At 44.7% G+C, this 27,400-nt stretch overlaps 2 protein-coding genes across 3 annotated transcripts; one reads left to right on the top strand and one right to left on the bottom strand.

Annotated features, from left to right (window-relative positions):
- Nucleotides 1-2,045: 2,045 nt before the first annotated feature.
- On the top strand, nt 2,046-26,970 carry SLC46A1 (solute carrier family 46 member 1). 2 transcript variants are annotated; one of them, XM_064468129.1, is made up of 8 exons: nt 2,046-2,112; nt 10,677-10,821; nt 21,272-21,453; nt 22,116-22,377; nt 22,476-23,328; nt 23,723-23,806; nt 24,827-24,983; nt 25,547-26,970. In XM_064468129.1, the coding sequence occupies exons 4-8, from the start codon at nt 22,144-22,146 to the stop codon at nt 25,620-25,622; spliced, it is 1,404 nt and encodes a 467-aa protein (XP_064324199.1). In that variant the 5' UTR covers nt 2,046-2,112; nt 10,677-10,821; nt 21,272-21,453; nt 22,116-22,143; the 3' UTR covers nt 25,623-26,970. The 2 variants fall into 2 exon arrangements, with proteins under 2 accessions (XP_064324199.1, XP_064324197.1); XM_064468127.1 differs by lacking the exons at nt 2,046-2,112; nt 10,677-10,821; nt 21,272-21,453 and having other exon boundaries at nt 22,057-22,377.
- Nucleotides 5,989-19,615, bottom strand: SLC13A2 (solute carrier family 13 member 2). The gene is given in 13 exon segments (XM_064468133.1): nt 5,989-6,745; nt 7,526-7,663; nt 8,637-8,798; nt 10,841-10,962; nt 11,541-11,638; nt 11,741-11,962; nt 12,913-13,035; nt 13,254-13,434; nt 14,309-14,535; nt 15,626-15,766; nt 15,768-15,868; nt 16,095-16,223; nt 19,331-19,615. Coding segments are annotated over 13 exon segments (1,878 nt in total). The 5' UTR covers nt 19,433-19,615; the 3' UTR covers nt 5,989-6,613.
- Nucleotides 26,971-27,400: the final 430 nt, after the last annotated feature.

Genomic DNA, 27,400 nt, shown 5'->3' with positions numbered 1-27,400 from the left:
TTTGAAAATTGTTCCTTTTGTTCCATTACTTTTCCCTTCGCTGTTCAAGGGTGTTTTCCAAGGCAGATCAACACCAGCCTGGGTGCTTGGCCTGGATTTGGGAGCTCTGGACATGCCCTGGTAGGGTGTCTGCAGCCACTAGATGGCACATCGCAAGAGCAGCTGTACATCCGGAACAGCAGCCTGACGTTTTCGGTCTGTTAGTATGATTAAAGGATAAATAATATGAAATGTTTCTTTAATAGGAGAAAATACACAGCATTGACAGTAGTGATTAAGTTCTATTAAACAGTTGTTATTTTGGACACCAGGTGATTAGCGTATTCAAACCACTTCATTTCCAGACTTTGGCCCCTTGGTCATTACTAACTCAGATCATAAAGTTCAGTGAATCAAGTTGTAAATAGTTTTATTGGTTCCGTCCTGGAAAAAAATTGAGGGTTGTGAAATTCCTTGATGATTTAAAGTTGTGTATTTCCTAAGTCCTTGTATTTCTATTTTCTGTTCTTTGTTTGGCTGTTGGTTATTGCAGAAATTCTAAATTCTGTTTCTGCCTTTGCAAATGCTAAAACCAACATGCTAATTGAGAGCAAAGGGTTGTATTCCTAGAGCAATTATGCCAAACAGAGAGAGCTGGTGTTTTGGACTAAGATGCCACTACTGCCAGCATGCCGTTGTTATCTGAGGGAGGAATTACCTCCAGGGATGGCGGTGGAACTGCCCTTACAGCTTCTGGAGAGAGGTCCGTATTTACATACATGCTGATGACTGTTGAATAAAACATGAGACTTTCATGTTTCTGTTGCTTTGTGCATTGTTTTCTGAAAGTATCTTTCAACTTTTTGAGAATTAGTTTGTGTCCATTACGTGATCAGGCTTCCTTCAAAGCAGTTTTGGGGTTTTGTTTGTTTTAAATGAAAGCTTAGGAATTAAATTCTAAGATCTAGATATATTTCAAGTGCTATACAACAAAGCTTCCTTAAAGTTAATTTTAATAGCTTTTAAGTGACCAGGAGCAAATTTTTGGTTTCCCCAAACCAACTTGAGGATTAAAAAGACATACTGGCTTTATTCTGTTTTGACTTTAAAATTGCCATGTGTTCTGTTAGGTCTGTTTATGATTTCAGTGCTTGATGAAGTGACCCTTGCATCATTTACATGCCACTTTACAAATTTCTGTCAAGATGTTTATGATGAAGTGCCTTTCTCAAATGTGAGCCGTTTGCATTGCTCTGTTAGCCTGCTTAAAATTCATCGGGTTTTCTGCTGCGGTCATGTGTCGTAGAAATGCATACATTTACCCGGGTAAGTCCTTCGTATTGTCTTCGGTGTACATGCATGTGCCTGTAGGACTTGCGTGTGTGCGTGTGCGCGCGCGCGTGTGCCCGGGCAAGGCAAGGCAAGACAGCACCATAACTCCAGGGAAAATGGAGGAGGTGACTGCGAGTCACCCACTTACTCACTGGCATATACTGTGGGAAACCTGTATTTTGTGGTTTTGTAGAGCATTTGCTTTTTAGAGAAGGCAGGCAAGAAGGCAGACATCCCCTTCTCATTAACAAATTTATCACTTACAACTCTTATGTAAAACAAACTTAGTGTCAACTCTGAAATGAAGAGCTGCGTTGGAAATCACACCTAGCTACAACAGGTGCTGAGCTGGCAGTTTCACAGAAGATTGTGAAATTTGATCACACAATGGGAAATAGAGCCACTCCTTGAGGGCAATATCTGGAAACATAATGGGGAACCACCCTGCAAAGGTGATCTGTGTAATAATGGGGCTTAGAAACACTTTCTACCTGCTTTGCTTAGAAAATTAGGAACATTTTTAATAGTGTTACTGGGTTTTGCACAAGCACACTATATTTAGCTGTACCTCAACTAGTCCTGCACTCAGACACACCCAAGGCAATAAACTGCCCAGTGCGCACTTGCTACTACCATCACTTCAAGGTGGAAACTATTAATGAAATGTTCCGTTCTCTTTATGTCCGGGTATTATTGTTAGCTTTTCTCCTCTGTCTACCGGTTACAGCTTTTCACCTCTCTCCTCCTGGAAGCCGGGCATTTCTATACCCCTTGAGTAACTTTTGCTGCAGCCATTTTCTGGTAAGTCTTTAACCTTTATGTACTCATACATGCTAATGACCATGGAACACCCAGCATTATTGCGTTGGCCCCATGACACTCTGTGCTACTTGATGTCTCTCTTCTTTCTTCTTGAGATTGCCATAAAGATTGCACCTGTGCTCCTACATGTACTTATGCACACCACAGCCGCTGAATAATGTAGACTAATAGAAAAGACTTCAAAGAATCATAACACAGTTTTAAAGGGCTGGCAGGAGAGACTGATGGGAAATGTTATAAGAATTCAACATTTCCTGCTTAGCTAAGCAGTAATTTAGAAGGACATGTAAACTATGTGCAAGTATTTCAAAGAAAACAAAAAGCAAACAAAAGCTGTGCACACTGCCCTGGTGCTGTAGACAAAGAGCCAAGAAGGGAGAGGTTTGCAGCAAATCATCTGCTTGAGTTTGTCATTTTGTTAGGTACTCAGACACAGGGTGAGCAAGGTAATGAAAGTATTTAGACAGATTTGGATGTTATTTGATAGAGGTAAATGCAAAGGGAAAGAAGGTGAATGGTTTAGCAGTGACCTGAGCAAGTCATTATGTGATTGAAATCAGTCACCCAGGAGCTCATTAGCAAAAGAGAATAAATGTCCTTCCTTCTTGTGCTGTGGGTATTCCATTGGATCCCCATCTCATATCAAATCAAAACACCTTCTTTCAAAGCTGCTGAAGGGTTAATATCACTGTTCTTTCTGGGACAGTGATTTTTCCAGAGCAACTATACTTGTCAGGCCAATGAAGCTATCAGTGCAAAGGGAATCAGTGATCAGCAGATACCAGAATTGTCTTGACAGTTGGAACTGGAAAGAAACTGCTGCAGGTTCAGTGAATTCTAACATTGTATAAATTGTATGTACACCACGCTTTGTCCTTGTCTCCTAATAATTAGGATAGAGAGAGAAAGGAGAAAGATTTTGAAGGGTGTACATGCTATTTTAGAGTGAAATTCACTCACGTTCACTCTCATTGAACCAGTATGATTCAAATGGGATTTCAGAAATGCAATAGACTTTGTGCAAAACTTAGGCAGGCAACAATAGAACAAAGCATTTGGCACAAAGTTCAGGGGCATGTGTTGTATAACTGATCTGTATGAACCCAACCTCACTTAGGTACTAAGTGCAAGTGCTTGATTTGGCAAAGTGTCTTTGGACAATCCAATATCTTTGTCAGTTTGGTCATTAGGAGTCTATGTGCTACTGAAAGGCAGTTCTAGCAGAATAGGGATTAAATATTTAACCGTATTAGGGGCTCTTGAGGATCCAGGAAAATTGGACTCTTAATAATAAATTAATACTTTAACAATAAGAGAAAATAAATTATGCTAACTTCTCTGATTATTTCAATATATTTTAAGGAAGCACACAGACAAGCAGTTGATACGTGGAAGACGGAAATAGAAGCAGTAGTATATAGTAGCAAAAATCTCCATAACACAGGGCTACATTAAAAAAAAATCTTAAATTCTATCATATATATTTTAGGGCACAGGGATTCTCCCCCTTCTCAAGAGAATATTGCTATTCTTATCATGACCTTGCAGACTGTAATCTTATATAGAATCATAGATTTGTTCAGGTAGGAAAAGACCTTTAAGGTCATCGAGTCCAACCGTTAACCCAACTCTGCAAAGTCCACCACTAAACAAACCATGTCCCTCAGTGCCACATCTACACATCTTTTAAATACCTCCAGGGATGGTGACTCAACTGTTTCCCTGGGCAGCCTGTTCCAGCACCTCAGGGGCCTTCTTGTCCCGAGGGGCCCAAACCTGAGCCCAGCATTCGAGGTGGGGCCTCCCCAGTGCCGAGCACAGGGGCCCCATCCCTGCCCAGCCCCTGCTGGTCACACCAGTGCTGACACAAGCCTGGGGGCTGGTGGCCTCCTTGGCCACCCGGGCACTGCTGGCTCATGCCCAGCCGGCTGTCAGCCCCCACCCCCAGGGCCTTCTCCGCCGGGCACTTCCCAGCCCCTCTGCCCCAGGCCTGGGGCGCTGCCTGGGGTTGGTGTGACCCAAGGGCAGGGCCTGGCACTTGGCCTTGTTGCATCTCTTCCTGCTGGCCTCAGCCCATCGATCCAGCCTGCCCAGATCCCTCTGCAGAGCCTTCCTACCCTCGAGCAGATGAACACTCCTGCCCAACTTGGTGTCTTCTGCAACCTTACTGGAGGTGCACTCGATCCCCTCATCCAGATCATTGATAAAGACATTAAACAGAACTGGCCCCAGAATTGAGCCCTGGGGAACCCCACTTGTGACCGGCCGCCAACTGAGTTTAACTTCATTCACCACAGCTCTTTGGGCCTGGCTGTCCAGCCAGTTTTTTACCCAGTGAAGAGTACGCCCATCCAAGCCACGAGCAGGCAGTTTCTCCAGGAGAATGCTGCGGGAAACCGTGTCAAAGGCTTTACTAAAGTCCAGGTAAACAACATCCACAGCCTTTCCCTCATCCACTAAGCGGGTCACCTTGTTGTAGAAGGAGATCAGGTTAGTCAAGCAGGACCTGCCTTTCATAAACCCGTGCTGACTGGTCCTGGATCACCTGGGTGTCCTGTACATGCCACGTGATGGCACTCAAGATGATCTGCTCCATAACCTTCCCTGGCACTGAGGTCAGTCTGACTTGTCTGTAGTTTCTTGGATCTCCCTTCTGGCCCTTCTTGCAGATGGGCATCACATTTGCTAATCTCCAGTTGACTGGGACCTCCCCAGTTAACCAGGACTGCTGATAAATGAAGGAAAGTGGCTTGTGAGCACATCTGCCAGCTCCTTCAGCACCGTTGGGTGGATCCCATCCAGGCCCAGAGACTTGCGTGTGTCTAAGTGGTGTAGCAGATCACTAACTGTTTCCCCTTGGGTTATGGGGGTGTCATTCTGCTCCCTGTCTTCCAACTCAGGGGGCTGGGTACCCAGAGAACAATGGCTCTTACTACTAAAGACTGAAGCAAAGAAGGCATTAAGTACCTCAGCCTTGGTCACTATGTTCACCCCCACATCTAATAAAGGATGGAGATTCTCCTTAGCCCTTCTTTTGTTGCGAACGTATTTAGAGAAACATTTTTTATTGTCTTTTTATGGCAATAGGCAGACTAAGTTCTAGCTGGGCTTTGACCCTGCTAATTTTCTCCCTCCATAACCTCACAACATCCTTGCAGTCCTCCTGAGTTGCCTGCCCCTTCTTCCAAAGGTCATAAACTCTCCTTTTTATTCCTGAGTTCCAGCCAAAGCTCTCTGTTCAGCCAGGCCAATCTTCTCCTCTGCTGGCTCATCTTTCAGCACATGGGGACAGCCCACTCCTGCGCCTTGAAGATTTCCTTGAAGAATGTCAGGCCTTCCTGGACTCCTTTGCCCTTCAGGGCTGCCTCCCAGGGACCCTGTCAACCAGGCTCCTAAACAGGTCAAAGTCTCTCCTCCAGAAGCTCAAGGTAGCACTTGACCCCGCTCCTTACTTCTCTGAGAATCGAAAAACTCGACCATTTTGCGATCACAGTGCCCAAGACGGCCTCCAGCCATCACATCCCCCACAAGTCCTTCTCTGTTCACAAGCAACAGGTCCAGCAGGCGCCTCCCCAGGTTGGCTCCCTCACCAGCTGTCAGGCACTTATCTTCCACACACTGCAGGAACCTCCAAGACCGTTTCCTCTTCGCTGTGTTGTATTTCCAGGAGACAACTGGTAAGTTGAAATCCCCCACGAGAACAAGGTCTAGTGATCGCAAGACTTCTCCCAGCTGCTTATAGCGTATTTCATCTGCCTCTTCATCCTGGTTGTGTGGTCTATAACAGACTCCCACCATCATATCTGTCTTATAAAGAACAACGGGACAGATATTCTAGGAAAAAATGGTCTTTTACATTCATAACAAGTGGACTGCAAATAAATATGTTTCAAAGTAATAGTACAGGCTGTGACAGTACATAATTTGTCCGTAATCATACAACACATGCCTTGCTGCGAATGCCCATAGAGTATATTACAATCATGTACATTTTGAACGTATACACAGAGGCCTGTATACTCACATACAGGCGAATATTCATATTAGTTGTGACAATACACAGATATACGTGTGAAATCAGGTATGCAGAGTCTCTCTCCTGCCTTTTATATACACACATCTCTCTTCTTTCTCACTGCAGACTTCAGACTTTACAGGTGGAGCTTGAAAAGCAATGTAGCTAGTACTTGGGGAAAACCTACCCCTGCTGAGACAGAAAATGTAAAGATACTTGGAACAGTTGAAAAGCCAAAGGTTACCTTGTCTTACTGCTAGGGTAACAAAATCGCTGGCTAAACAGCACTGTTAGGCAATTTTATTGCTGTTATCAGCTGAATGATCTTGCTTGTAGGTGGCTCATCCTTTTCCACAGGGCAGTCCTGTCTCTTCACGACTTTTGCCGAGGCAGTGGTTTAGATGATAGCCTTGCTTTCATTGCAGTTCTAACAGAAACAGTTGTTGGTTCCCTCACCTCTCCAAATTATGGGCATGTGCCTGTTCTGTTTGCCCAAGATGGGAAAGTTTGCAGCTGGAACAAAGACGAAGCCCAGGTGTTGATGGCTAGAGTTATCGTCAGAACTCCTAGAATGTTGAGTACAAACCCAGCTTTGGCCTAGAATTATAAAAGAGAAGGGTTATTAGTTGAGCTGAGTACTTTTTTCCTTCCCTGCTGATTAACATTTTTTGTATATTTATATTTTCTCTTTGATCTTTTTTCACAACTCCATGAAATTACATTTAAGCTGGGTTTTTTTGTTTTGTTTTGTTTTTTTCACAAATATAGTTTATATTAGGGGAAAAGGAGTTTCCATTGGATAAAACTCTTAAACTAGAAGTCCTGAAATCCTTTTAATCCACTTTACGCAGGACTTTCTCTTCTGACCTGGCATCTGTCTCTAATGTTACTTTGTATTTCTTCTTGGATCAATTATAAGTTAGAAAAGTTATCAAGAGACATGGCATCCTTGTCCTGCTTTCCTTAACATACTGAGAAAGGGCATCAGGGCAGCCTAGCGAGATGTGCTAGGCTTTCCCCTAGTCCCTGCAAAAGGACTGGCCGGATGACAGGACTCTGTGACATCCCTATGATCTACATTTGGGCTTTTGGAATGGTTAGATGTTGCCGTATCTCATTCATAGCAAGTGCTGGTTGGAACATCGTCAAGAGGCCTTAGGTGTTTTTCGAAAGCTCAGTAGTGTCCTTATAAAGCTCTGTGTATGTATTAGAGTCAGCATGACCCTTTATTAATTCACACACGTATGCTCTTCTTTCCACTTGACTTTAGCTGAGTACAGTGAGTTTTCTAACACTCTTTCAAAAAGAAGCAATATTAGAAAAAAGAAAGACCAAAACTAGCGATGAAAATTCTGAAAAGAATGTGCTTTTGCTCACCATATCTATAACTCTGAGTTGTCCATAGGAGAAGACGATGGCGTTAGGAGGAGTGGCCACAGGGAGCATGAACGCCAGCGATGCAGAAAGCGTACAGGGCAGCATGACATAGAGTGGATTGAGGCAGATCGCTTCAGCCTGTGCAAGAAGGGAGAGCAAAGACGATGGTTTCGATATACAAAAATGCATAGAAATCTTTCCGCAGAAGACTGATTGTGTTTGTCCATGTCAGAAACCTTGTTCTTTCACAGACCCTGCGGTCACTCAAATTTTGGTTCTGCTTTAGAAACTTCTAGCTGGTGTCTTCATGCAGCAAATGCAAAAATTGATTTTGTGGTCAGTGCTTTGTATTCCCAGTTGTGGAATCTGATCACTGCTACAGTATAAATTATTAATAATGGTTGTATTCAGCTCTAAAACCAGGAAAAAAATGTAGAGTGGCTTCAAACTGGTTAAGAACATGATTAAATTATATGGGGAAACAGGGTAGCCCAAACTCTGAAAGTGAGTGGATCAGCTTAGGGGTTAGCTGAAGTCTGTGCAAAAAGATTTTGGTGGAGCTTGTTCCAGTTGCTGTCTGGAACCAGCCTTTCACACTGCAGAACTATGTCTACCCCAGCACCAGCAATCTCCTGGGGAAATGCAGAAGTCTGATTTAAGTCATAGAGCTTGACTAATGCTATCACCCTCAGAGACTTCTGGAAGGCCACTCCACTAGGTCGGAGTGAACTACGGTAATGGAATGTTGCAGGGAAGCAAATGCTGCTGCTGTTGCTGTCTCTGTGCAGAACAAATAGGAAAAAACAAGTACAGCTGGCAGTGACCTCATGAGGTTGTTTAGGCCAGAAGGCAATGTCTAATATGCCAGTGAATTTAATCCCTTTACTTTTCACCAGCAATGATTTTAGAAATGATGAACTAAGCACAGCGGGTATGAATATATATACATGCACATACACAGATGTGTATTTTAAGTCTTGTGTTCCCGATCGGATGCATGAGCCAGTGCTTGGCTATGTCAGTCAGTTAGTTTTTGTCATTGAGCAGATGTACGCTTGGAGAAGAGTTGAAAGCTGCTCGTATAAGAGTATTTTGGAATGTTGGAACTTACCATTGAAGCCAGAATAGGGAGAAATAGGGTAGTGGTGGCCACGTTGCTGGTGCACTCAGTGAAGGTGGCAATAAGGAGACACAACAGGATAGCAATAGCTGGATGGGGGATTTGCTGCAGAGGTGTCAGTTTGCTACCTAACCATGCAGACAGACCAGATTTCTGTAACAGAGGAAAGAGGTCTGTCAAGACAGTGGGCTGGAGAAGTCGTAGCCACATCACAGTCCAATTACATTTCTCATACCTATTCTACCTTACCTTCTTATAGGTGTTCCCATACAAACTGCTTTCTGTAGCAAAACAGGCAATGCTTATAGACACGATAATTCGGTAGGTTAAATAAAAATAAACGTGCTTTCCCTTCCAAAGAATTTGAAAAAAGACAATGCTACACTTACAGTATGTTATTGATAGCAAATAATTATTTCTCTATTCAAGCCATTAGTTGTACATGATCAATATTTGGGGCTTTTTAAAAATCTAAACAAAGATCTTCAGACTCACTTTCTAAAATACTTTCGTATATTTTAGCAGTTATTCTAGCCATTTAATGTAATTTCATCACATCGTCTGAGATCTTGATCAACTCTCTGAAGGTTTCCATACCTTTCATCCTTCCCAGTCACTTAAAAAGGCCAGCATCTTCCCTAGCGTTCTGGGCTGTAGTTTGGGCATCGTCATTATTCAGCTGTCCTTGTCAAGAGAGCATATCCTAACTGTGCCTGTCTTGCTTCTGCATGCGTTATGGCCTAGCTTTCTTACGGGTTTTGCAACCACTGTTGTTCTTCACGTCCTCCCTATTTCATATCTTGGCTACTTCAGCCTGTCTCTTCTGACGCTGGAAAGTGCTGTCTCACAGGAGGGTTGGAATCTGTCTTGAAAGGACTAGTCTGATTCCCCGTCCTAGGGCAGGGTGGGCTCTACCTAAATAATTACTGATGGATGTTTTTCGAACTTGTTAGAAGTCCCTAGCAATGAAGTTACCAAAACCTCCCCATGATAACTTATTGAAGTGCTTAACTACATTTACAGTTTCCTACTTTTTCCTGCTGCTTAACCTAAATCTCCTTTGCTGCAATTTAAGCCCTTTCACACCATCAGAATATAAAAAGGTACACTATCTTCCTTCCTGCAGCAGCTTTTTATGTATTTGGTGACTTATTCTAGAATAAATTAATGTAATTTACTGAATTGTTCCTTTTCCAAACATGTTTCCTAGAGATCTGATAAATCATACTAACTTTCTTCATATAGCCCACGTGCTGTTAAAGACTGATATCCAAAACTGAATACATTACTGTACCTGAGGACTTACCAGTCCTGAGTGGAAGGATTATATTTTACATGACTTATGTATGATGGTCCTACCTATAGTTTCCAGTTGTTTGCTTTTTTCTAGCAGCAATTTAAAAATATTGACTAGAATAAGGTGTACGAGCAGCTTTAAAACTTATCCAGTCCTTTCCACATCTTCCATTTGCAATATTTGGTTATTTCTTCCTATTTTCCACATTGAGTTGCATCCTTGTCTTCTAGAAACGCTTTTACAGGTGATTGTGATCTTTGAATTCTGAAGTAGCATTTCCAGGCACTTGAAGCCTTTTCCAATTTGTTTATTGCCTATAGATTTAATAAATGTATTGTCTGTTCCATCACCTAAGCAATTACTGAAAAACAGTTTTTAGCACCGGAGTCCTGGCAGATGCCTGTAGAAGTACATCAGTACATCCTTCAGCTTGACAGCCAGACAATTTATCTGCTCCTGAAGGTTCTCTAGCTAGCTCTGCATTTGTCTTCTAGTAGTTTAATACAAATCAGATTTCCATAAGTAGTTTGTTTGAAATAGTTTGGAGACCCATCCTGGGCACATTATCTCCTCATGCTTGCCACATCAATTAAGTTTTATTTAATAGATCCTCTAATGTATTGGGGTAGTTTCTTAATCATCCACTTTTCTAGAAGCACAGTTAATCATCCTGCCTCGACTGGTAGTACCATCCCGGTTGCACAGGCAACAGTAAAGGTTTGTTCTAATCACAGGACTCCTCCTAAGGATGGCAAAGTCTGTCCTACTGCCACCAGCTGAGGAAATGCGCGTTTGGTGCTACCAGCGTGCCCTCTTGCGTCCTGGGAGAGCACACACGCAAAGCAAGACGGAGAACACCCAGGGAGACACAAACACCAGGTAGGCAGAGGAATGTTACCTCACTGCCTTTGGCTAAGGCAAAGCCACCTCCCAGCAGTAACACAATGTTCCATGGCATTTTCTCGTGAACGGTTTTCCAGTCCAAGAGAGCTGGAGGTGCTCGGATCTTTGACTTGCCGCCTAAAATCCAAAAAGATTTTGTTACATTCTCCAAAGAAAGGAGGCCTTCTTGGTGAGAGGTGAGTTTAGTCTGAACATCAGGAAACACTTTTGTCAGCAAGATCAAGCAGACTGTGGAATTATCTCCTAAAGCAAACAATGGGAGCCTCATTGACAAAGATTTTTAGAACGTGACTTGCAAAAATAGTCATGAATGGGCTGTAGCTGCCCCAAGAGGCACAGCAGAATAAAGGCAGGAGTGAGTTAAAAGTGTGGTAACATGTCTACAGAACCGTATGTGTTTGTTAAGTCATGTATTCTCTCCTGAAGACTGCAGCTTCAGAAGCTTTTACATATGCGTATACTGGTGTCTGGGACACTGCTGGGATAAAGAGTTTCCTACCTAGTTAAATTACAAGAAACGGAGAACTTTTATGGACTCTGTGCCTTGTGTACCCTAAAGCATACAGGTATAGCTATGCAGCAAGAGCAGTTTGAAATCTTGTTTAATGTTTGAAATTTCCCTTGTAAGTCCAAAACTTAAAACTTCTCATGTATCTATTTGGAGGGTTGATTTTTGATGCCTTTGGTAAACTTACCTGTTTGTTGTTTGTCTCTGTCATTGCTAGAAATGTCGGCAGGGATGATGAACAGCAAAACTGAAATGAAGATGGCAACTGTAGCATCGGTGACATAGCTGTAATAGATGAGTCAGAAATTTAGTCTAGCTGTGTGTTCATCTTTATGAAACCTAGCCTACTTCGTTTTTATTCAAAGTGAGGAGGAAAAGTGGTGGTACCTTGTGTCATTTTTGTTGAAAAGAACTGTTGCCCAGCCTGGTATGAAACCAGGATCTCTTGTAAACCAGAGCACTACCAGCAGTACGAAGAGGATCAAAACTGCTATTTCTGCAAATTTCATTGAGCCCAATTTCCTGCTCTCTTCCTTGATAACCTCATAGGCTTGTTGCTCCTTAACCTTTGCAGAGGCGTTCGCAGAACAACCAAAATTCTTCCGAAAACTAGAAAAAAATGGACAAGAAATATTATAGAAATTTGCCAGTTATCCTCAGAGTTAAGAATCCAAATTTTGTACTCAGTCATGTTGTCTTTTAGATATATGTATTGACATATGCATATAGAAATTATATAAAAATTACTGTCATGGCATCGGCAGCCATACGTGTTGGATAATAACGGCATTGTACTGTGTGCTGCTGAGATGATCAGCGAGAAGCTTCCTGCCCCTGAGTGCTCATGATCTAAACACAAACAGGCGTGCTATCTGGACACACAGGGAAATAATGACAATGTTAGCGTGATTGACAAGGCTCTGTAGTCACCAGGAAGTAAACAGTTGCCAAGCTTTTTAAAATTACAGAAAAGGAGAATTTTTGAAGAGGAATTTGAAGACAAAAGTACCACTGCAGGTATTGCAGAGGTCTTTCAATCTGAACAAAAGGAGGCTGGGGGTAATACAAGAGTGGTAGGCTAAGTACTAAACAGGTAGGTAACGCAAACCGGTTGTGTGGGGTGATTAGCATTGGGACCTGGCACAATACTAATCCTCTAGGTCTGTAGGAACTTCCCTCACAAAGGTATTTACCAGCTATATATTCACATATGTATAGACACAGATATGTATATCTCTCCTGGTTTGAAGCACAACAGTCTTTCAGGACATGACAGCAATGCTGCAGAACAGGTTATCTGCAGTTATAACTTCCAGTTTTTAGCCAGAGAGTATATTTAGCTGGGATTTGATCAGGTTCCTTGGAGAAAAAGTTGCAGTGTTTTAACAGATACTTAGTTTGCTGTTCTGCTAGAATCTGTTGTATGAGAGGACTTTGTCACTTGCAGTGTGACTTTCAAGAATAGGCCCATCAATGAAAGTATCACTTGTGTTACAGCATGTCACGGGTACTTGCTAACGGGGCTGTCAGCTGTGTTGCGGTGTGTAAAGGGTACTTACTTAAAGCCCAGGTACAGTATCTGCAGCCATATCCACGTCAAAACCAGTAATATGATCATGGTGGGGAAGGCAAAGGAGAACCAGGAGGCAAAGTTGATGATATTACCATTGTCAGGAAAGAGCCTGTAAAATGCAGGTGGCTGTTAGTGCCCAAAACTCCGCACTCTCTTCTGTATTTCATTAATGGCTCAGAAATACTGTGAGGCCCACTAAGGAAGAGAAGCTAACTTCCTGACAAAGTTACCAAATTGATATTTTCCTTCTCTGTGTTGGCTGGAAGTCATCTGCAGCAGAGTGATGCCGTTTAGTGGATACGTAATCCCAAATTCAACCGGACTTACTCATCAACTTGTCCTTGCAGTACCAGATTCGGTGATGTCCCCGTCAGGGTTGCAATCCCTCCAATACTGGCCGAGTAACAAATACAGAGAGACATTCCCTTGCAGAATTTCTGGTGTTTCTCCTCTAGCAGATTTTCATTTATCTTTCTGTCTTCCTCAACTGTCAGGCCATGACTATCACCTAGGTCCCAAGACAGGAACAGAAGAGTTACAGAAGCTAGACTGGGTAGGAAAAGATCTTGTGCCTGTGTAATTCAGTATTTCAAGGCTAGGACTCAAAGCTGAAGGAGCCAGATCTCATTTTAAGGCTGGCCATATTAATTCTTTGATCTTCTGTCCATGTTCGCTGGTTGTCTTGATACAGACCAGTTTTTCAGAGGAATAGAATTTGAAATGTGTGATAAAGTCCGAACATACTGCTGACACTTCTCGGTGAACTAGGGCAATGTCTGAGCTGCACACGGTGGGGAGAGAGGCAAGAGTTCAGGGCGGTTCAACAGGGTCAGAGGAGCTGGACGGGAGGGAACTTGTTCTGTACCAGTGCCTGACTGCTGGCCCTGAGGTTTACATTCAGAAACACTTAAGTTGTCTCAAAGATGGGAAGAGGGCAAGACAGCTGGTGAAGAGATATTGTTGCATGATTGTATATCTTTGGATTAGAAAGACCATTTTAATCCCTAACCTTCCGGCTAGAAATTCTCTCTGGGAAATTCCCTATTATCTGAGAAGTTACACAGTAGATAATAATTGAACTAACAAATACCTAGGGAAATATCAAGGGTTTCATCTTATGGAGAATTTATACATTTTGTTCTTTTATTGATTAGTTATCATTGCTTCTTATTTTCAGTCTATTTCTAACTTCAGCCAAGCCAGTAGATCTCATCGCGCTTTTGTCTGGTTCATGGAAAAGCCTCTTAAATGCTGCCTGATACAGTCAGGATGCTTTAGGTACATTCTTCTTTTAGCATTTACTAGCAACTGTAATGACAGTGAAGGCGGCATCAGGTCATCCTCCATTACCCCAGAGAGAAAACCACCCATAACCCACTCACTTTTTCCCTCTGTTTCTTTGGGGCTGTCTGGTTTCGTTGACTCTTCCTGCAGTTCAAAGGCTTTATTGATGTGTTCAGGTGCTTGGCCAGCTCTGCTAGACTCCATTTCTGACTTGTGCAACTGTTCCAACACCGCCTGTGCTATTGGGACCATCATGGCAGTGGTGGCGGTGTTGCTGATCCACATCGACAGGAAGGCGGTCACAATCATGAAACCCATGAGAAGTCTGAAATGAAAAGGTTTGAAAAAGCCAGTTCAGAACGCAGCGCTGCAATGCCTTTTTGTGTCACGCAGCTTTGGTTACAAATGCTGGGTTTGGAAAATGCTCAGCAGTTCGCGCCTAGCACTCCCTCTGACCCTGGTCTGCTTTGTGAATGACACAGTAAGATTTAACATAAATTTTCCTTTGTGCAGTTTCAGTCGATCATGCTTTTACATTCTTATGACTAGGAAAGTGGGAGCTGGTATCCTGGAGCAAACAGCTCATCCAGTCAGTATCCTGCTTATTCTGCATGCTTCAGAGGAAGACATATAATCTCAGTAACACATATTAATGTATTATAATATATTTTGAAGGGAATTGCAAACTGAATTTGATCCCAAATGGCAATCAGTTTAGGCCATAAGGAAGATGATCTCTTTTTTTTTTTATCCCACCTCTGTCATTTAAGATTCTCTTCTTACTGATATAAAATTCTAATCCTTGTTTCAGTATTACTGTGTTATTTGTCTCGAAATTATTCTTTAGATGAGATGTAGATTATATATTAGATGAAAAGGGCTTTATCTTGTATGCATTTTTATTCTATTGCTTTGTAATTTCCTTCTGTATTCCCTCTTCTCATGATCTGAGACAAATGAAATAGGGCCATGTAACCTCTGCATAGCTTAAAGTGCTAGTCTGGTAAACATTTGTTGTTTTCAAAACAAGCGTCCCCAGATTTTCTCTTCTCTTTGCAATCAGTATAACAGTTAGAGAGTATACATTTTCCATGTTTCAGCTGTAGTCTTTTCTGATTGCCTAAAGCTGTGCTTCTGGCCAAGCCTAGCAGCACCCTTGTCTCTTCAGAATTGACTCTCTGGTTGCGACTTCTCCACCTAAAGCCATTTGGAATTCAAAAACAAGGCACCAAATCTATAAGACACCAAAGAATCCCTATTTGCAGGGTTTGCGCAGGCACTAACTCACTGGGGCTGTAGAAAAGCATTGGTAGGACACGATTTGCAGATTCACATAGGAGACTGCAGGCACTCTGAGATAGGAACTAACGCCATAAAGACCTTTATCCCACAGTGTTTTCACAACTCTTACTCACAGGGCTGGTCTGACACCAACGATAAGCAAGACCCGCAGAGCAACGCGCTTGTGTAGGTGCCACTTCTCAATAGCAATGGCCATCAGAAGGCCCCCGATAAATAGCATATTGGTGTCCTTCAGATACTCCCTGCAGACCTGTAACATGGAACAAGGGAGAGAAAACAGTGACAAGAAGCTGATGTTTAGAGAGCAGGCACATTCTGAGGGAGGATCTTGTCCCAAAGACATTAGCATGCAGTAGCTCTGGATTGCAACTAGACAGTGAATTTGCTTTGATTTCAGATTAGCAGCTCCACCCAGAGTTCACTTTAGGCTCCTGCAAGTTCTGTTCCATGGAGAGGACATATGATTCCCTGTGTGACACCAGTGCAATTTTCTCCTCTTGGCACGCTCTGGAAATAATCCCGCAATAAGAGAAGCCGACCAATAAATACCTAGGCAAACACGAATAGAGTAAGATCTCTTACTGTTGTTGAGTCCATGATATTCAGTAGTGGGAACAGCAGGACAGGAAACAAAGCTGTGACAGCCAGCGGCAGGGCTTCCGTGCACCAAAACAGTGCCATCACTATGATAATGTAACCGCATCGGGCCTCCTGACAGAAGAAGAGGACATGCAATCAGAACAGGCCGTACTTAGGCTTTGAGAAGGCAACGTCCCATAATTATATCCATTGCCTGATAAAGGGATTTGGGAAACGGTTATTTTCTATCTTTCTCTCCCATCTATCCTCCTGCCTATGCAGATCCTAATCAGGTGACAAAGTATTCCACAACCATGTCAGAACTGTGAGGAAAAGATTGAGGCCTCCACTGGGGGAAACCAAGAAACTTGGGAAAAGAAACAAACCGATGACTTTGAACCCTGTGAGATAAAGGGCTGGCAGTCCCTGCACAGTCCTCTTGATTTTGCTGATGGTGGTATTTCCTTTTATATGTTTCTGTCTTTGAGTTGCAGAAGTAGTTACTGATCCAGTCAAGGTTTCTCCACCTTTTTCTTTGCATGTTGCAGGATGCGGCCCAGACAAACCCCAGCTGATTTCAGCAGCCTGGATTCCTTGTACTGTAAATACTTTTATCTATTTTTCATGGGATTTTTAGCTTAGTGCAGACTTTGAAAGGCTGGTCACAGAGCAGCTTCAGCTTCCACTAGCTTTCTTCTTTGAAGAAAGTAGGATCCCCTATTTCATGTGACTCTTTTTCTGAGAAAACATTGATTTAATTCTGCTTTGGACAACCGCTCCAAATTTTGTGTAAAAATATTTAACTCAGTCCTGTATGCTAAAAAGATTCAAAATAAGGTGTCACAACAGATTTTCATATGGCTGGGCTGGTGAAGAAAGCAAGGAAAAGTAACGTTGGAGGTGACAGTGTGTTCCTCGCTTTGGAACTAGCCCAATGATGGGCGCCAGAAAATCCGAAGGCAGCAAAAAGCGTTTGTGCGGTCTTGGATCAAGGATGTCCACTAAAATATACCGGACAGCATGAATGAAAATGTAGTGATGCTTACTGAGAAAGCAATGAAGAGATGGAAATTGTAATGGCCAGATTACGGAGAAGTAAAGCAAGGAGCTGGAAGAGTGGTTGGCAGGATCAAACTTGTGACTTCTGAATGTGGCACGGAAGGTACAGAGCTGGTGAAGGGAAAGGATGAACAGGGGAGCTGAGTAGTCCGGAGGAAAGAAGGTAGCAGTCCAGGCAGTCAATTACCAAAGCAGCAGGGTTGGGGAAGTAAAGCTAAGAGAGAGTCATGGAGAGATGAAAAGATGCCTTTTTGAACCTTATTTTTGAATGAGAGCAGTAAGAATCTTAATTATATATCCCCTCCAGCACTGAAAGCAATTTTCCATTTTTATAATCCCTTTTTTCCTCGCTTTTGTTATTAAGAGATGCCAGTGGGTGCCTTTTGAGAGACCCTAGCAGGGCTTTGGAATGTCTGTCGTAGGCACTGTGCTGTTCTCTTCCAGCCTGCTGTGGACAGGCTCACAGTAAAAGCTGGACTAAGGCTTTTCACAGAGTCTGTTGTCCTGCAAGGACATTCCTCTGTCTTTAAGACAAAATCTTCAGCACTGTCTGCTCTCACTGGCAACAGTTTAGTGTCCAGTGCTGTGTCATTACAGGACAGGTTAATAGCTGAACAGAATAGAAAGGGAAATTCCACCCTGTAAGGTGTCTGCTTACAATTCTGTAATTTACAGTGCTGAGGTACCAGCTTTTCCTGCTTAGCAGTACCACGGCGCACAGCTCTAACACAAGAAACCTCCTCGCAGATTGCAAAGGGAAAAGTCCAGGGCCTTTTACATTTTTGTGTTGTAGCTGACTACATAGAAACCAGAGAGAGGAACTGAACCAAGTCTGCCAAATCGCGCCACGGGCCATACCAAGGACGTGTTGTATGGTAACAATGACTCTGGCAAGTAAGTTTGAACTCATGGCCTCGAGGCAAAAAAAAAAAAAAAAATTCTCTCATTCTGGCTACTTAGAACTTTCCTGATCCAGATTTCTTTTAACTTAAGTAACTCTTTTGCCTATGGAAAGCTAACTAGCAAAAATGTACTAGTTCTGTGTTTCTTCTTAGTGAGCTTTTAAGTGATAGTTTAAGCTATTTTATTTACATAGCAAGGGAATAGGAGGACGCGCCTGGCCGCTTGCAATCTCTGGTCATACCTCCGAAGCATCTGATAGCGATCAGAAAAAGTGCTGTGAGGAAGAGGGAGCTTTAGGACAGGCTGCACAGAAAGACAGGGAAGAGCTAGTGGAGTGAAGAGGGAAGCTTGGCACAGGAGACTAGAACTGGGAGTAAGCAGGGACTGGAGGCAGGCAGGCAGGCAGAGACCAGAGGAAAGAGCAAGGACTTGGCATCCAAGGAGCAGTGGCGGGAGAGGGAGATCGGGACTAGCTATTTAACGAGGCTGGGACTGTAGTAAGAGACCTGACGACCAGAGATTAGATCTGTCTGCATGAAGAGATTGGGAGTGGGAGAAATAAGCCAGCGTGAAGAAACAGCAGAACACTGGCAGTCTGCCTGCTCACAGTGCTATATTTAAACAATTGATGTCTCAGAAATACCTGTCCCACTACTACAGGTTTTTGTCATTAACCTTTTCTGAAGGAATCCTCAGCAAGGTGTCTTCTGAAACTTGACATTTTACATTTGAAATCATTGTTTGGAAAGATTCTTACAAACATATGCTAAAAAAGCAGTGAAATACATATTATTTTGTCCTTAAGTACCAGAATGCCTTGTCCATCTCACCGAGAAATATGCCTCTTCTACCCAGCAACGACAACAAGGGAAAATTAAAAGAAGATGCGGACTGGATACTTCTAGAAAATCAGAAGGGGGATTAAAATCAAGCCTCAGATTGTAATTTAGGTTCACATGTATGAGCTTCAGCATAGGAAGTTCTTTGCTCAATCAGTTAGGTGCAAAGGAAAAGTTACAAAATTGCATGTCACTGAGCATTCTTCTAGAATATGCAGTCGCTGATGTATCTGTTCATCCGTGTCCTACTGCTTTGATGTTCCCCCACTATCAGTAGTCAAAGGGGTCTGCTCAGAAAAAAAAAAGGTCTTCAAGCAATAAGTGAAGTGCCTCTGAGACAGAATCTGTATGTTCTCTTCAGCTCTGTCACTTAAAAGGAATAGCTCTAAGGAGAGATTTGGGGATTTGGCTCTTAAATTCAATTTAAAAAGTTCTTACCTTGGTTGGAACAGCCAGAGGCAGAGGAAGAAATAAAAGGGGAACAAACACTATGATCAGGTATTTCCTGAAGGCTAGGGTCATCTGCAAGAAGCCAGCCATGGTGCTGGAGCTAGCCCAGTGCTGAAAGGTCTGTGGTCTGCTGCTGGAGACTATATAAACACTCAGGAATATTAACCATTGACCTCAGGAGGTTGGGTGTTGTTTTTGGAACTGTAATTGGAGAAAGAAGGAAGGGAACAAAGAAGGGGAGGGGACAGCAAAAGAGTGTCAGACCAGGAACTTTTCTAAGACAGTCTTCCTGATAACTGGTAAATCCAGGAGAGAATTAACTCCTTGTGGACCACATCAGGTTCTTTAAAAGCATCCTGGAATGATCTGTGCTTTGCTTAAAGAATGTTAATGTTTTGGTTGCTAAGAATGCCTTCTTGACTAGATACCATTATTACTCCTATAAAAAAGAACATAGGATCACAGAGTGCCCTGAGGTGGAAGGGACCCACAAGGATCATCGAGTTCAGCTCCTGGCCCTGCCCAGGACAACCACAAATTCACACTGTGTCTCTGAGGGCGTTGTCCAAGCGCTTCTGGAATATCGCCAGCCTTGGTGCCATGATGCCTCCCTGGGGAGCCTGTTCCAGGGCTCCACCACCCTCTGGGGGAAGGACCTTTCCCTAATGCCCAGCCTAACCCTCCCCTGGCACATCTCCCTGCCTTTCCCTCGGGTCCTAAGAGAGACAGCTGCCTCCAGAATAGGTTGAAAATTGTTTTAAAAATAAGTAGAGGACTGAAAAACACATCTGCATCTGTAATACTTAAATACAGAGGTTAGAAACATCTATACAAAATGTTATATAAACATCATTGTATCTGCTGAGAAATTCCTTGGGTAGCAAAATGCACTAGAGCAGAGCTCCTGTCACCAGATGCCACACCAAGCCCCCACGCAGAAAGGGAATTACAGTCCTTACCACCTGAGAGCAGGGACACCCGACTTTATGCGGTCCAAGGATGACCGTCGTGACCATTCCGTTTTCTTCTCCTCAGAGAGCAATAGGGGAAACGTTAAGGCCTGGTCAGAACTCGGTTCCTCCCTCATGGCAGCCTCGTATGTTGTCAGAGAGGCTCAGGGCCAGCGAGGGAACCTGGTAACTCCTCCTGACATAGCCTGTTATAGCTCAGTGGATTGGGAAAGACTTGGCTACAGCGCATCACTTTGCAGGCATTGGGCTGGTTTTTCTTCACCTTTCTGATCGTGCAGGTCCATAGGCACAGCTTTGGGGCTTGTAGGGTGCATTGGAAAAAAAAAAAAAGAAAGCACTACTGGGAAATTAGCAGCATTTCTTGTCCCTGTTGCAAGACACTTCCAAAATGCAAGCACTGAATTACTGGGCTCTGTAAATATGCTGGAACGGAATTGAATTTTTTAATTCCAAAGGGAGTGTCTTGTTAATGTCACTTTGATGTCTTTATTGGGTAGATCTTTCAAGCACATGCTTCGGGTAATGATGATCACATTTCCATTTTCTTGGTATAAATTGTCATAGCTCTGTTTTCAGCTTACTCAGGCAGGGAGAGAGAGAAAAGCACAGACATTAGGTCATCTGATCTCAGCTCCATAAAGAGCTTCTGCTGTTTCTCTCTCTCATCCCTTTTCTGCTGGGGCTTGTTTTCTTTCAATAATGTTGATTGAAAAACAGTGGGGTTGTCAGAGGTGTCAGGCTTGACTTAGGCATATTGCTCACAAGAAGCAACTCCATGCTAAATAACTGCTGATCCTGAGCTTTAGCTTTTTACCCTTGGTACAAAAAGAAACAGCTTTCAAATAAATTACGTCTCCCCCCCCAGTTTTGCATCCACTTAATGTTGAATTAGTGTCTGAAAAGGTACAGTGACAAAATCAGCCAATGACAAAGTAATTTTTCTGTTTTCTGCTCCTAGGTCCTAAGGTTCCAATCAAAATCTAAAAAGAAGCCTCTCATTTTCACACCTCAGGCACGAAGGTTGGCCTCCGGCTGCAGCCTTGCCTGTGGGATGGAGGTGACGATGCAGAAGGACCTCAGCTGAGGAATCGTGCCTGTTCGCTAGGAGCTGCACATCCACAGCAGTTGTTTCCACTGCTCGTGAGTCCTGTTACTTTCAAAGATGCCCCAGACGAGCTCTGTAAGCGTGTTACTGCAAAATGAATGGTTTCTGTCTGCAGGGGGACTTGTTGGAGCTTCACCTGTAGCCCATTAACACTCCCTCAGCGGTGCTGAAGGAGTGATGCCAATTTACATTAATTTGGGACTGCTCCAGTGTACATAAACGGGTTAATCTAATATGCTGAATTGCGTTGTTTTGATTTAAAGAACAACTTGGTCTTTGCTTACTGATCTGCTCTTCGAGGCAGACCAGGGCTAACAGGAGACCTGACAGCACAGCCGAAGCCTCTTGTGTGTTAGAGAGTGCAAGTTATTTTGTCCTTTAGAAAAAGAAGTGTTTTCTAATGCGCTGTGAATTCATAGAGGCGATTACCCATTGCTAACTGCAGTTTTTTCAGCTCCTGGTGCATTTAAAACGTTAATCTTAACTTTTCCTTTGTTTGGAGAGAAGAAAAGTAAGTCAGGTTTTAAGTTTAAATCTCTTTAGCTGTCAGTAAGTAACACCGCCAGGGTGGAAAGCTGCGTGCTTAGCAGGGCTGCGAGCGCGAGCTCGTCGTCCGTGACGCAATGCAGATGCAGAGCTGATCCCCTCCCCGTTTCGCAGCAGAACGAGCAACAACCGCTCCTCCTGTTCCCTCCAGGCCGCCGCCGGCTCCCGCCCCTGCCGCCATGGCCGCCCCGGCGCCGCCATCCCCGCCGCCCGCCGCTCGCCGCTGCCGCCCGCCGCTGCCTGCCGTCGAGCCGCTCCTCTTCCTGGCCACCCTGTCCCTCGGCCTGCAGGGCCCACTCGCCACCCAGTACCTCTGGGACCGGCTGGGGGCCGAGCGCGGCTACAGCGGCCCCAATGCCACCAGCCCCACCGGCTGCGGGAACGGCAGCACCGCTGCCGACCCCCTGCGGCAGGTGGGAGAGCAGGATGGGGAGCGGGGTGCTGCTGCCTCCCGGGGTGCTCCTTTTGGGTGCTGCCGGCCTGGAGCCTCAGGTGCCTGTTTCTCTTGCAGGAGGTAGAAGCGCTCGTCTCCCACTGGAACCTCTGTATCAACCTGGGAGGCTTCTTCGTCGGTCTCTTCTCCGTGACTCTCTTCGGACCATGGAGCGACAGCATGGGCCGCCGCCCGGCACTCATCCTGCCGGCAGTGGGTATGGCCGTGCAAGCGGCCATCTATCTTCTCGTCATGTACCTGCAGCTGCACGTTGCCTTCTTTCTCCTTGGACGCGTTTTGAGCGGCCTCATGGGAGACTACAACCTGATCCTGGCCAGCTGCTTCGCCTACGTGGCCGACACCAGCGACAAACGCGCACGTACATTTCGCGTCGCCATCCTCGAGGCGTGCCTTGGCGTTGCGGGCATGCTGGCCAGCATCGGCGGCGGCCAGTGGCGCAAGGCACAGGGGTACATCAACCCCTTTTGGCTCGTGCTTGCTGCTAGCCTTGCCGCCGCTCTCTATGCCGCTTTCTGTCTTCAGGAGTCGGTGAAGCAGCAGAAACCAGCCAAGCTGTTCACGCTCAGTCATTACAAGGCTGTCTACAGGCTGTACACAGCCCCAGAGCACTTGAGCTCCAGGCGGAAGCTCGCACTTTACTCTCTGGCTTTCTTTCTTCTGGTGACCGTACATTTTGGAACCAAGGACCTCTTTGTTTTGTATGAGCTTGGCTCCCCTCTCTGCTGGGCCGCTGATCTCATCGGCTACGGCTCAGCTGCCAGTTACCTGGCTTACCTGAGCAGCCTGGGAGGGCTGCGGCTGCTGCAGCTCTGCCTCGAAGACACCTGGGTGGCAGAGATAGGATTGATCTCTAATATTTCTGGACTAGTTGTGATTTCTCTTGCTACTACGATGCCACTGATGTTTACAGGTGATGCCGAATTCTTAAACCCCGATATCCCAGGCTCTCAGCTTAGAGGTGCCGGTAGACGCAGGAGGACAGCGTGCCTCTGGGAGTTCAAGCACGTGGAGGAAGTTCTGCCTCCGATTCAGCTTGTGTACCGAGAAAACCGTGGCTAGCTAACAGCAAAGTTGGCCAAACACTGAAGTTGAAAGTGCAACCATGTAGTTCCTAGAATATTAGGTTTCCCAGAAGCTGTATTACACTGCAGACACAGACTAAAGTGCATTATGAGATACAGGAGGGTGGACTGGGTCTAAACATAGCAGGGAGAAACTGCCTGGAGCTACAGATTTCTGGGACTGACTTTGGAGACTTTATTTATCAGCTGAGCTTCCCCTAATGTGCTGTATCTTGCTCACAGGTTATGGGATTCTGTTCCTTTCCATGGCAGCCACTCCAGTCATCAGAGCCAAGCTCTCCAAGCTGGTCGGTGAGACGGAGCAGGGTAAGGAGTCAGCCGCTATGCCTAAGCCAGGTCCTGAAACACTGTCTTCTTGGAACACTGAAATCAAATTGCTTTAGGAGGTCAGGACTTCCCTGGCTCCCTTGGACTCCTGTGCCCGTCCTTTCACCCTCAGACCCAGGGTAACATTTTATTTTTTCAGAATATTTGCCATTCATCCATTTAGACTTGCTGTGTTTTCAGGATGAGGACAAGAGAGGAAAAGCATGATGAAAAGTATCGCATTCAAGCTCAGGAATAGTTCATTCACCCATCTGTTTCCAAAACAAGCTTTTACAAGGAGCTTAAAACGGGTTATATGACAAGCAGAAAATAGTGATTTCCCTGACCATGACTCTTCTCTGTAGATCAGTAACAGTGGGAAGAAACGTAGTGTTGTTAGAGGGTTATATCATTGACCATGGTGAAAGATCATGGATAACCCGTAGGAGGAGCATATTTGCCTTCCATCCAGTAATGTGAAGAGTTTGCACTTGGTGATAAACACTGCACAGGAACGCCTCTGCAGGCAGACAGAGGGGAGAAGGGGATCGAGGTGGGAGAGGTCGGAAATGACTGCACAATTCACATTTCTTATATTAGAATGAAGATGGCACACACTTGATACGAGATTTATGATGCTGAATCTATAAAGTGCAGTCTTCTGCTGTAATTAATGTTTAACAAGCGATAAGATGTGCACGGCAGTAAACAGGTCTCGATAGCCCTGTCTAAAGCATTTACAATATAATATCCCTGGTGAGCTCCAGTGATACAAATTCTGGAGGTCAGCGAGGTGGTCCTGGCTACAGAGGAGCTGAGCTTGACAGGTTTGGCTTGCTAGGCCAGCACCGCGTGCCTGATCTCTGCTCCCAGTTCTTGCTTACCACGCTTGGCAATGCAGATACCAGTTTTCTGATTGCAAGTGCAAACCCTTAGAAAGGGTCACGGGATCCCACTGAAGGATGCAATGTGGTAAAGGCAGGGCTGTCTCACCTTGAACCTCTCATGTGTCTTTTCCAGGTGCTCTTTTTGCTTCTGTTGCCTGTGTGGAAGGGCTGTGTTCTCTTGTGGCTACAGGAGTGTTCAACTCTCTCTACCCTGCCACCTTGCACTTCATGAGGGGATTCCCATTTCTCTTCGGGGCTGTAATTCTTCTGATTCCAGCAGCTATTATTGGGTAATTTACTTCAAATTTCTAAACTCTGCCATAGGACCTGTGAAGTGTAATATGAAAATACTATTTACTCTGCTTAGGATAGAGGCTCACAGTTAAGTTTAAGGCATATTTTCAGTTAGGCTTATGAGAGGGTGTTTAGTGCCCCAGTAAGCAGAGGTGCAGGTCCATTTCTCCTGGCATCTGAATCATAGCGGTAAGCCTACAGCCCAAGTAACGCAGCTGCGACATTCAAAGTGCTTCAGAGTCTCACTCCACCTTCAGAGTGGAATCCAAAATCTGGAGTTGAATTATGAAGGTCCTTCTTTATGGAAGAGATGGAGCTCTTCTTTTAGCAGTCTCTCTTCCTGTTGTTTCTCTACTGATTAAAGCAAAAGTTGTGTCATGATAGAAAACGAATCCCCCGGTAAGTCTTGGGAGAGAGAGAATGTGTTGGGATTTGCAGTAGAAGTGCAACGACTCCTGGCAGGGTCATTTTGTTCTGTTCCTTTGAAACTTTAAAACTCACTTCATTCAGCAACATCCCAGTGTGCCTTCGTAGGCTCTAACTGTTCTTTCTTTCTTAGGTGGATAGAAGTCTGGGACTCGAACAATGACTACAGTCACTTCCTAGATGCTTCCCTGTCCCCTGCAGACGGCTGAGCAGCAACTTAGCAACAAGGAATTGGCCAGCTCGGCAGTGTCCAGCTGAAGACTGCTCTTTATTCTTCCCTTGAAGGACGGATTAGCGTGGGAGGGACACCTTGCTTGTCCTTACTGATTCTTAAGTCACAAATAGTTGGAAACCATGGCTCTGACTACCAGTAGGAACTTGATTTGCGGATGTGAATGCCTCCCCACCGTTGTGTTGGCTCATCTGTCAGAGAAAACCCAAGAGACCCAAAAGCCAATCAAGAATAAAAGCTATTGTTGGCCTTTTGCAAGGCCGGTTAGTGGTTTGGGGTTTGGTGGGAAGGGAGGGCTCTGTGGCATGCTTTTAGTGGTGAGAGAGAACTGAATTCTGGTTTAATTGCCAAACACGTTCCCCTCCGAGCACTGCAGTGTGCAGGAGATGAGCTGTGGTGTGGGTGAGGCCCAGCCCAAAGCCTGCAGGGTGAGACTGAAGCAGAGGTACCCAACAGTGAGCTGCTGAGGAGAAAGGTCTGCGCTTCGAATCAGCCTGTTGGCAACAAAAGTCATACAAATGTTGCACGCCAGACTAGGCTCCTGCAGAAATCCTCGTGATGAGCAGCAGTTTACCACAGGTGTGCTATTGCCGTCGTGATTGACTAAACTAGCTTTAGCTTCGCAAGTTAGAGGTGTCCGAGGGAGAGAGCCTAATGCACGAAGTGCTGGTAGTGAGGAGTGCCAGTGGCACGTCCTGCCTGTCTGTCTGCAGCTCAGCCCGGGATTTCAAAGGTACTTCCGAGAAGTAACAGCTTGTGTGAGAATACTACGGTGCAGGTATGTGCCTGAATTTGCAGGTGCCCAAACTGATGAATTTAAGGCTAAAATTGACAGAATTGGTCCTCCCTAACCCTTACATTATAAATTTGAGGCCCCAGCTGGGATGCGTGCCCTAGTCTCATGTGAAATTACTGCTGTGCTTGTGGCAGAGCCAAAAGCAGTCCTTCCTCGTCCATACGCAGCACCGTTGGGATGTGCTGGCGTGGGAACAGGACTAGTGTCTTTGGAGACAAAGTTATGCCCCAAAATTTTGTGTCAGTGACCTCGCTTCTGCTGCCCTTCCCAGGATATGTTGATGCCAGCAAGCAAACCCCACGTTCATGGTACTCATAATTGTTCTTTTCAAAGCATTACCTGTATTGCCTCAGTCCTCGTGTCTTCAAACTGCCATAAACCAGCAGTTTGGTGTACATTGCGTTGCACACACTGTTCAGACGCATGCAATAATGTCGTTAACTGTGAAATTGCTTAGCAGACATGTTACTTTCAGAATGATTAAAACCTCCATTCTCTTTTATGGTTCATAAAAAGATAGCTTTTCTTATACAGCTGTCAATGTCGTTTGTCCCTGCCTCATTCTGAGCTCCTCTCTGCGATTTTCATGCTTCCTCCTGCACTGAAGGCTCTGCAGTAGAGAAGCAGTAGCAGAAAGTTATCTGCCATGTGGAGAATGAGCGTGTGAGAGTCCTGAGTCAGGAAAGATGCGGATTTGGGGCTTGCAAGCAGCCAAAGCTTGCTTTTCCTGAACACCACACTAAAGCTTGCGGGAGGGCTTGGGCTGTAACCTGTTCTTCAATATGCAGGAAATGTGAAATGTTTATGTACAGCTTCGTTCCCTGTTCACCAGGAGTTTGTGATAAAAGCAGGAGAATTGGGGAGCGGAGGAGCAGGAGGTGGAGAAGCAGGGAGGCTTTAAGAACTTGGTGTTACGCCACTTGATCTGGGTAGTTATGCTGGCGGACATGGGCAGGAGT

The sequence above is a fragment of the Phalacrocorax carbo genome, chromosome 17 (assembly GCF_963921805.1).
Source record: "Phalacrocorax carbo chromosome 17, bPhaCar2.1, whole genome shotgun sequence".
Taxonomy (NCBI): domain Eukaryota; kingdom Metazoa; phylum Chordata; class Aves; order Suliformes; family Phalacrocoracidae; genus Phalacrocorax; species Phalacrocorax carbo.
The sequence above is the reverse complement of the archived record's forward strand: the minus strand, read 5'-3'. Positions and strand labels throughout refer to the sequence as shown.